Source organism: Corvus brachyrhynchos, unplaced genomic scaffold (assembly GCF_000691975.1).
Source record: "Corvus brachyrhynchos isolate BGI_N302 unplaced genomic scaffold, ASM69197v1 scaffold283, whole genome shotgun sequence".
Lineage (NCBI taxonomy): Eukaryota > Metazoa > Chordata > Aves > Passeriformes > Corvidae > Corvus > Corvus brachyrhynchos.
The window spans coordinates 3,473,376-3,483,736 of NW_008237409.1; the positions used below are offsets into that span (position 1 = coordinate 3,473,376).

The 10,361-nt window shown below is 50.4% G+C and overlaps 2 protein-coding genes across 3 annotated transcripts in view; one reads left to right on the forward strand and one right to left on the reverse strand.

Annotated features, from left to right (window-relative positions):
* On the forward strand, window positions 1-456 carry EMC6 (ER membrane protein complex subunit 6; the record flags this gene model as incomplete). Its single annotated transcript, XM_008631194.1, has 1 exon — window positions 1-456. A coding segment is annotated over one exon (282 nt), but the record flags the coding sequence as incomplete, so codon positions are not given.
* Window positions 457-743: 287 nt separating this feature from the next.
* The window catches only part of P2RX5 (purinergic receptor P2X 5), an 11,276-nt gene continuing 1,658 nt past the window's right edge, over window positions 744-10,361 (reverse strand). Inside the window, exons 2-12 of one of the 2 annotated variants that reach the window (XM_017731010.1) lie at window positions 8,020-8,170; window positions 7,525-7,644; window positions 6,669-6,744; window positions 6,243-6,339; window positions 5,803-5,883; window positions 5,177-5,315; window positions 4,449-4,585; window positions 4,092-4,185; window positions 3,503-3,568; window positions 3,077-3,159; window positions 744-2,679 (exon numbers count right to left, since the gene is read on the reverse strand). In XM_017731010.1, coding sequence (XP_017586499.1) covers window positions 2,604-2,679; window positions 3,077-3,159; window positions 3,503-3,568; window positions 4,092-4,185; window positions 4,449-4,585; window positions 5,177-5,315; window positions 5,803-5,883; window positions 6,243-6,339; window positions 6,669-6,744; window positions 7,525-7,644; window positions 8,020-8,170 — 1,120 coding nt within the window. In that variant the 3' untranslated portion in view covers window positions 744-2,603. The remainder of the gene's footprint in view (window positions 2,680-3,076; window positions 3,160-3,502; window positions 3,569-4,091; window positions 4,186-4,448; window positions 4,586-5,176; window positions 5,316-5,802; window positions 5,884-6,242; window positions 6,340-6,668; window positions 6,745-7,524; window positions 7,645-8,019; window positions 8,171-10,361) is intronic. The other variant, XM_008631195.2, reaches the window with a different exon arrangement.

Below are 10,361 nucleotides of genomic sequence, written 5' to 3' on the forward strand. Positions count from 1 at the left end.
GGGGTGCGGGGAAGCGCGGCCATCCTGGACTATTGCCGCACCTCGGTGTCCGCCCTGTCGGGCGCCACGGCGGGGATCCTCGGCCTCACCGGCCTGCACGGCTTCATCTTCTACTTCCTGGCCTCCGTCCTCCTCTCCGTGCTGCTGGTGCTGAAGGCTGGGCGGCGGTGGGACAAGTACTTTAAGTCGCGGAGGCCGCTGTTCACGGGAGGGCTCGTGGGAGGGCTCTTCACCTACGTCCTGTTCTGGACTTTCCTCTACGGGATGGTCCACGTGTACTGAGCAGCCCCGGGGCTAACGGAGCAGGAGGACTGTTGCCAAAAGTCACTACACAATAGGCCAGCTCACCTTCCAAACTGTTGTCCATGGCGCGTGTCGTTAATGCTGTTGGTAAATTATGTCCAAGTACAAATTAATCAGTAGCACTGTTCTAATTAAACTGAATGTGAAGCACCACTTGGATGCCTCCTGTGTTTGTTTCCTTGGTACAGAAATGTACGTGCAAACGTTCTCTTCTACAATTGCCATCAGTAAATGACACTGTCACAGGTGTTTGTCACTGGTCACCAGAAAAGCCACTCAAGAGGATAATTCCATCACCCACCATCCAGGTAATGCCTTGCCTATAGCCCTGTTTCTGCAAAAATAAGTGATTCATTGACTTGCTTACATCAGTGTATCACCAAGAGAAGGAAGGTGCTGTAACCTGCAAAAACACTGTACAGAACACTCTCAGGGAGCAGTGGCCTACAGTGACACATTTTATTGCTGAACATGAAACACAAGAAGGAAAAAAAAGTCAAAGTCAAGAAACGAGCTCCTGAGAAGGAATCTGGTTATGTTTTATTAACAGCAAGGGTTGTAGGAATTGTGTTACACAGTATAAAGAAAGGAAATGTTCTAGGGGATCTGCGAGGCCTGAAGACTTAGATTCAGGAAACAGCTTTAGTCCTCCAACAAGAGGATGTTTTGGCAAGTTAAAACAATGGTTTCAGCAGAGCACACTGAGCTTTGCACGTTAGGAGGAGCTGCTTGGTCGCCAGGAGTTGTGCCAGGCCCTGATGTCATGCAGGGGGTTCACCATGTGTTTCACCATCCAGAAATTACTCAACTCGAATTAAACCCTGACAGTCAAAAGCCTGGGCTGCCTGTGGTAACTCTCGAGCAGTTCCCCACGTGGTGACTTGTATTTGCCTAGAGGAGAAACTTCGGACATGAAGAGAAGGTTTTAGATGAGATCAGAGCACCAGAGGTATATGGCTTATCCTAAATTAACTCTGCTGTTTAATTCTACTTTCTAGCCCCATTTTTGCCTCAATACACAGAAGCAGAGGGAGGGAACTAGACTGGGTGGGGTTTGCTATCATTGACTGGGTTCAGAGTTTGCTGCTGCTAACAGAGGTGAATTTTAATTGAGGATGAAGCTGTACCTCAGAGTAACCACCTTAAAGAAGTTAAAGCAGAGGTGGGTGCAGCTGCTGGTGCCATTTGTGCAGACACTCGATGGCAGCAGCTCCCTGAAGGCCACGCTCAGATGCTGCAGCAGGAGCCCTTTAAATCTTTGTATTCACAGAGTGCACAGACACATTTAATCTTCATCAGGACAGCCCCCAGTCAGTGGTGATGGGGCAGCATTTACAGAACACAATGATAGTCCATAAGCCCTTTTCTGAGATTACATCCCCGCTTGTATTTCCTGGAGGTTACTGGTGTTGAAGTAGCAGGCAGATGGCTTCTAAATTCCCCTGCTGTTGGTGTATTTGGAGGAAGCTGACAAGGCCTGTGTCACTGGCAGAGCTGCCCTTTTCAGTCTGCAGCACAGCCCAGGGTGCTGTGAGAAACAGAAGCATTGAGTGCCCCATCCAGATCTCCCCACCACGAGAAACCAGGAAGTGATGCAGGAAGGACAATCCTGAGCAAATGAAACCAGGCACTGAACCAAGGAGGCAGAACCTGTGCAGGTGCTTCCAGGGGCACGTTGCTTTCCAGTGCATGAACCCCCCATAGGAGTGACTGTCCCCCCTTGCCTCAGGTCCTGCAGGGTCACAGCCCCTTCCCCAGCTCCAAGAGCTCCTCCAATGGCCACATTTCCCTGCACTTCCCGAGCAGAGCAGTCCTGCTGCTTCACACCTGATGTCACATCAGCCAGGCAGGAGCTGGAAGCGGTGGCTGCCAAGGCAGCAGAGCAGGAATTAGGTTGGTTGGAATTAGATTTCAGCTTCAGCCCTTCCCAAAGTGCCAGTGGTGGTTCCCATCACAGTTTTTCTGCACATGGAAGCAAAGCACAGCCACAGGACAATGCTGGCTATTGGCATAAGTACAGATATATCTATCAGTGGACATGAAAACATTCCTTTGGTGCCTTCTTTGTCCTTTTATAAAAATCATTTTATAAATCCATAGTGATGACACACTGTTGCAAGCTCAGGACACCAGAGAAATCTTAGGGAAGAAAGGCAGTCTTTAGAGGAGGCTTTTTCCTCTGGGAATCCTGGTAACAGTAGGCCTGATCTGGGGTATGTCCACCTCCCAGTGCTGGTGTGGTGCCACACCTGTGTGGTTTTCCTGGAGCATGAGTCCAGCTGGCAGAGCCATTGCTGTGCCTAGAGCGTGCCGAGCTGGTCTGGGCTCTGATTCCCGTTCAGCGTAGGGCTCGACAAGGACTTCCTGGAACTGGACCTGGGGAAACAAGCACAGGTGACAAAGAGGATGAGCAGCCTGGGTTTGTTTCAGAAAGCAAAGAGGTTCCCAGCCAGGCCTGTCTCACCTTACCCCAAAGGCCCTTCCACACAGTGAAAGCTCCAGATCTCAGTTTCATGAGGCTCTTGGAGCTGCCCCAATTCCACCCTGGGTCTTGAGGGACCAACAGCACGAGGCCATTGCCAGTCCAGCCATGACACAGCAGCTCCCTCTGCTCCCCAGCTCACTGCAGCAAGGAATACAGAGGGAGCCAATAACTTGGCCAAACTCATTTGGAGGAATTTATTTCCCTAGAACTGTGCTGCTGTATCTCCTCCTATTTCTATCACTCATAACAAAAAGCCATGATTTTTAACACAAATCCAGGCCCACTTACTTCACTTCCTCGTACTTTTTGCCTCGATAAAAGTTGCTCTTCTTGATCAGATACAGCAGCACCAGGTCACAAAAGAAAGCTCCCTGCAAAAGGAAAGAACTTGAGTTTTATCTTTGAAATGGGAGAGGAACTGTTCTGATCTCATTAGAAATGAACATTAATTAAAGAATAACTTGGAGAAGCAGTACTTTCCTTCATTCTCCATGCATTTCCCAGGGTATATATATATTATATACCCCCTGTGGAGGTGTTTTAGGTGCCAGGTACATTAATAAATGCCTTTAAGACAGGACACAGACACACATCTGGCTGAGTAGTCAGAGTAGTAAAGATTCTGCTGGAAAAGATTTCAACACCCCATCCCATTTTCATCCCATTTGAGGTCTGGGTCCCAATATGTTACTTTAAGACAGAACATTCACTTACAGCTCCCATAAGTGCCAGCCCCGAGCTGATATTGATAATGGTGGGAATGATGTTAAATTTCCCTGCCTGGAAGAAGAAAGGTCATGAAATCACCACTGAGAGAACAACTCACAAAACAAACTCAAGGGTGTGGTACTACACTGGGGAAACTGCTGCTGCCCCATGGGTGTGTTTTGTTCACAGGCACAACCACAGGGGATTTGCAGTGAACAATCTTGGAGGCTGAAGGTCTGTGTGTCTCAGATCCAACTGTCCTTGGCTGCATTTCTGAGCTTGCATCATCCCTGGATTGGATTTCCTTTTTCTCTGCAGTGCTTGCACATGGAAAACAAGTCTCTGGGGCACATTTACTTCTTCATGTAAAGCCCAGTGCTTTACATGGGCCTGGTTTTAAGTAGAGGAGTTGCAGGCTCAGCTGCACTGCAGGTAATCTCTCTTACACAGGGTTAGCTCCACATGGACGGATGGGAAAAGCCCTTTCCTACAACAAGGCAGAGAGGCTGTCTCACCCCAGAGCTGCCTTCCCACTGAGAAGTGTCCCCACCTTCTTTCTCTCCAGGCTCTGGGACATTCTGGCCTGGGGCCTCACCTTGCCATTCACCATCACATCGAAGCGGATTCCGTACGCTTTAATGAGCGTCCGGTAGTCGACCCCCTCAGCATCCCGGTAATACTTGGCAAACCTGGAATGCAACAATGCTGGGTTTAGGTCCACCTGCCCCTCTGAATTCACAAATCTCTTCAAACAGATCTGTTCCCTTAGCAAAACCAGCTTTAGCCTGCCAGGAGCACTCCCTTCCCCCCTCCCTCCTCTGCAGCACTCTGTGCTTGGCTGGAGCAGTGGCTGGTACAGGCTGGTGCCACTCCACTGCCAACCTCCAGCACCTACAAGTCCAAGCAGCCCAGCCCAGCTGTGGTACTGCATTGTGCCCTCCTCTGTACCCACCTGAAGTTGTACCCAGAAGAGATGGATGTTTCTGCAGACTTGTTATCCAGCCGGCTAAAAGAATAGTGAGGATTACATTCAGAAGGGGCTTTATCAAGATCACAGTTCCATTCAATCTGAATTCCTATCACACCACCCTTAAAAGAGAGAGACAGGGTGAGTTGTTTAAGCTTAGTTCAGTTAAAGTGTCTTCAAATTTGTCAGACCCTTGGGCAGGTTTTCCCCAGGGACAAGAAACAGCTGCACTTCTGGTCACAGACAAGGGGGCACACAGGCCTGGCTGGGATGAGTTCAGGTGTGTGATATTAATCCCATTAGTACTCTACAACCCCACTTTTCCCTGTGCTGGTATCCTGAGGCTTCTCATCCCAGGACATTGATTTCATTCCACACTTCAGTGGGGAAGATGATCTTTTATGCAGGGACGGAGTTCCAGGGTTCTGGGTTTAAACCAACAGTGTAGTAACACTGAAATTAAACAAAGAATCCCCAGTGGCAGAGCAGCAGTTTGGGCAGCCCTGAATAGAAGATAACTGACCCAACCAGCTCTTTTAGAGGACCCCCATTCCCTGGGGACAGGATAAATGGGACCAGCTTGACTTTAAGCACTGGCACCTCTGCAGTGCAGCCTGGACAGGAGGCAGCTCCCTGGGCAGTGACCCCTCACAGCCTCCCAGTGAGCAGTACAGCCAGCTGGGAACACACGTGAGCCCGAGGGGCACTCCTACCTCCGAGGCCATTTCCTGGAAGTTGCCCCCAGCCCAGCGGACGATGTTCCCCAGCACGAAGATGGGGCAGTAGGGATGCTCCTGGCTGTAGCGACAGCTCTTCAGGTAGGACTCGTTGTCAGTTGCCAGCACATTCATCCTGCACGCAGGAAACAGGGAAATCCACCTTGTCTCCCTCTTTCCTTGCCTTCACAGCCTACACCAGGCCTACAAAGGCAAAAGGCTTCTCCAACACCCTCTGTGCACACCAGCCTTGTCACCCTGCGAGTGTCTCTGCTGCTGGCCTGGGGAAAGCAGTCTGTCTCCCCAAAAATGACCTCCTGGCCAGAAAAGGATTTGGCCAGTTGAATCTGGGCTCGCATGGTGCAGGTTGCCATACTGCTTCAGGGCCACCTGGTTTTCTCAAGGGAAAAATAAAGGGATGCTAGAGATGCCTATCTGAGCCTGGGACAAGAACCAGAACACGCACCTTTCTACACTGCTTTAGTTTGTTCATCTTGCAGCAGCAAAGGCAAACAAATATTTTTAAATTTGCATTTTTTGCCAGCCTTGTCCAAGGACTTCTTTTTTCTGGAGGAGGGGGAATATCTGTTGAGCAGGAGCAGCTCAGGAACCTGTGCACTTACTTGGAGAACTTAAACTTGGGGAAGCGAATGGAGTTCTTGATGTAAACAGTGAAGTTTTCTGCACTGCCCAGAAGTGGTTTCCTGGAAGAGAAGGGTTTGTTCTCTGTCTTCATACCCTGCACACATGTGAAATCTTGAATTGCCATTTTAGAAGCATCTTCATCCAAAAGGTTGGATGGCACCAGGCCAGCCGTGCCACTTCCCCCACAGTGCCAGCAAGGGGTTGGTGAGGAGCGTGCAGGTTCAGGGGACCTGAGAGCTGGGAACAGCCAGGGAACAAAGCAAGGGGAGCAGAGGGCCAGTCCTGCCAGAGGGGCCTTGCAGAGCCCCCTCCTGCACTGAACAGCCAACATTCGAGCAAGCACGCAAGCAGAGGGGACACAGGAACTGCCCTGAGTGACACACAAGCCAAGCAACTCAAGCTTGGAAACAGGACATACTTGGGCTTGGATCTTTTCTCCACTGGGCACCAGGCCAGTATCTCACAAGTCCCTCTGGTGCTGTCCCTGTCTTTCAAACAACGGCCAGTCTTAACCCCTGCGAGCAGACATCACAGAAAAGGTCACACCGAGCAGTCACCTCCCCTCCTTGCCTACAGGGCACGTGAAAATAGAGGATTTTCCCTCTCCTCCCTGCTGTGAAAGGGCCTCTCAGCTGGAACAAACACCCTCTTGTTGTGTCTCTGAGCAGCCTGGGGTTCCCTGGCCCAGCCACCGCTGCAAGCAAGGCAGGGATCTTAATAAAAGAGAGGAAAGAAAAGAAAGGCCTTGGTGCTCTCTGAAATCAGAGATCAGGGGGTGTAACCAGGCTGAGGCCTCTGAAGGACACCAGACACAGCACAGAGAGGGACATTACCCTTCCCTTACCATTGCCAGCCACCACTGCTTCCCCTTCCAGGCAGTCGGTGTCCTCGTCACACAGGGCATCGGGAATGCTAGCACTCTGCAAAGTGGAAAAGGACACAAGGGACAGTGTGACAGGACACCAGAGCTGGAGGGGTGAGAAAGTGCTGCTGACGTGGGGTGAATGCTCTGTATGAGCACTAAAACCACGCAGCTGAACTGGTAACTGGGCGCCATGCAAATATATCCCACCACCAGGAGCACCAGGATTCACTCACACTGTTCTGGTTTTGGGTTCTGCTCAGTCTGGAGAGGGACAGACTGAAAAAAACCAACATTAGTACTCACCAAAACCAGGGAGGAGGCCACTTTGCTTTAAGATAGCCCTACCTTGGATCTAAGCCACGAAGTTCTCTGGCCCAAATCTGCCCCTGCACGGCCACCAGAGGACAGCAGTGCCCTGACCACTCCGGCTGTGCTCCGGGCTGTGACATGGAAAATCCATGTGCTCCGTGGACACAGCACTTCCTGCACAGCCAGAGACCTCCTCCCCCGGGCTCCAGCCCATTCCAAACATCCCTACAGAGGATGGGGCTCTTAAAAAGTCTCCTCTGCCCATAACTACCCTGAAGTTGTTTTCCCATGGCCTTTCCTAACCCTGAGCAATCACTGCCAGGTCTCATCTCCAGCTGGGAAGAAATCCAACACCACCTAAAGTCAGGAAGGCTCTACATGATCAGCACCTCTGGAAATTAAGACAGCTGAGCCTCCCAGGTTTACAGTAATCTCCCCACTGAGGTATTACACTACAGGAAAAAAACACTTGTTTTTCATCCTTCCTTTCTTTGTTGCTCCAGAAGTGTCCTCTGTCAGTTCTTACCCCTGGTTTTGCACGGGTCTGGGGGTCAAGGGGCTCAGTTCTTCCTACCTCAGGACACGTGTCTTGTCTCTGGTTTGGGGTCACAATCAGATTTGTCATGACAAAGAAGACGCTTTCACCCTGCAATAAACAAAGAGTTAGAAAACCTGGTTTACTTTTAAAATACTTGTAACAGGAAGGGTGCAGCTCTCTGCAGAAGAGAACAACCCCCCTCTCTCCAGAAGCTTTTCAGGCTGAGATACAACATCACCCTTTGTGTGGAGATTTGTTTGGATGAATTCCCTCACGCTGTGGGTGCACACACAACCGTAAGAGCCAGCCCACGGTCCTGGGGGGAGGCAGAGCACCCCAGCATCTCCAATAAAAAGTCACAACAGAAAACCCCTTCCAGCATTACTTCCTTGTATCCCAGCTCCAGCTAATTTACAGGAAAGACCTGGATAGATCACCTCAGCACCCACCCAGGCAGAAACAGGAGCAGGGGGTGATGCCAACCTGGGGAGGGATGACATAGTCTGCAACATCCCACAGCCTCTCCCCCAGCTCCGAGGTGTTGGTGAAGGCCACCCCTTTTAGCTTGGTAATGACAGAGCTCTGGAGGGACGTGTCTGTGTCCTGGTAGCCTTTCTTGACAACAAACACCCACCTGTGTGAACACAGCGGCGTTAGATGTGGTCAGTCAGACAGAAATTCACACCAAGGTAAAATCAAAACATGCCAATGACACCAAACCGTCTGTAAGTACTACTGCTAATAAAAAATAAACTCTTGGACACAAGCTGTGCTTGTAAGCAGGGGAGAAATGAGTAGTATCAGGTCATGAGGTAAAAAACCAAAGCCTCCCACCTCTGTCTGTGCTACACTCAGCAACCTCAGAAAGACAAAGGAAGAGCAGGGCTGTGGGGTTCTCAAGATGAAAAACAATACAGGCTGTTGCAGGGGAGAGCGTGGTTGGTTTCACATGTGCCACTGAACTGCCAGTCAGCAACAGAGCACGGCTGGGGAGATAAAACTCCTGCAGGTGAGCTGGGTATTCCTCACAGAAACCTGGAGGGAATGTTCTCAGCTGGATACAGGGTCTTTTGTAAGCCATTGTGATGGGAACAACCTGACTGCACCCTGGGAGAACTGCTGCCTTGCCAAGCAGTCCAAGGGAAGGCTTTGCTTACTTCTCCCCACTGGAAAGCAGCAGGAGTTCCATTTCCCTGGGTGAAAACCTCTGGCTTAAATGAAATGCTTCCAGCTCCCCCACAATACTGCTAAAATCACCTGCCAGGACAATAAATCACCCTTGGAGAAGCTGAGGGTGCTGGGGCAGGTTGGGAGAGGGAGAGAGGCTATTTCTGTGGCACAGCTCCCTTTTGCAGGACTCTCCTGCCCATGAGGAGGGGAAGGGGCTGAGCAGCACTAGCAGCACACAGCTGTGAAAAACGAGGTTCACTCTCCTGTGAGAATTTAAAGGGTTTAATATAAAGACAATAAGAGACACATAAAATAAAGCAAAGGGATAACGGCCGGGTGCCTTGGCGCTCTGCCAAGAGCACACCTGATGCCCGAGGTGAGTCCTTTTTATACCATTTTTACTGTCTGTTCTCTATTCATATTCAAACTTTTCCAGGAACTGTTCTGCATGGCCACTCCTTGGTTTCGCCTTTTTAGAGCGTGCGTAGTCTTCTGCCTTGTGCTTTTATTTCTTTTGATTCTTGGGCTTGGGCTCGCTAGGTAAAAGTCGATGGTAGGGTGGATCTCTTAATTCCTCAGACAGTCAGGGCTGATTGCAGCTTTGGCCTCTTTGCCCCCCGGGCAGAGCGGTGATAAGCCTGCCCGCCCGTGCTCCGGGCGGAGCAGCCTTTGGGCCCTTTTGTTCCCCGGACAAAGTGTTGATTAGCAGCTCCTTGGGCCTCATCCTCTGCTCCCTTGGAGGTTATCTTACTTGCTCACACTTGCTAACATTCTTGCTAAAAAGACAGAAAACTACATCCACACAGCAAAAAGCATTTCTAACATTATATAATATCTACCTTTATACTTGCGAGAAGCCAACATTATAATATATGTTTATAACACAGCCCTTCACCTGCCACGTGTGACAAACCTGCACATTAACATTCCCCACCCCGGCAGTTTCCTACTTTTCCCAAGAACACTGATTTCCTCTCCCAGGAGGGCTCAGAAGCAGACCCTTGCCTTTTCTGCAGTGAATCAATGAAGGAATGGCAGCTGCACCCAAGAAGTAATCCAGAAGATTTTGATGATCCCCACCCCAAGCCAGCCTTTGAAGAGGAACATGTTCCTGTAAGCCCCAGCCACAAAGGAGCCACTGCAGGGACCATCAGTGACAGTGCCAAGGGTTTGCAGGAGGCAATAGATGCCAAGGGAGGAAAACAGCCATTCCCTGCCCACACTGTATCCCTCTTAGTCCTTGGCAGGGTTATCCACAGGATTCCACCTTCAGCCAGTCCATGCCAGACTGCTGAGGCTTCACTGGTGCTCTGCTCACTAGAGCAGGTTCTGGGGCTGCACAGCTTTCTATAAATACGCCTGGTACATAAAAATGACTCTGCTATATTTAATCAGTGGAAACACGAGGTGTGGGAAAGGTGACGGGACTCAGAAGCACAGACAGCGAGGGACAGACAGTAAGGGAACAGAGTTGGCTGTCACAATCCGAAAAGCCTCAGAAACTCAGGAATCAACAGCACAGGCTGGATAATTACAGGTCTGAGCCTGCAGGGACGATCCCTGTGCCCATTACACACCAGTGTGACCAGCCTGCTGCAGAACTGGGCCTTTCCCGAGCTATTCCTGAGCCAAGCCACCCTGCTCTGAAATGAATG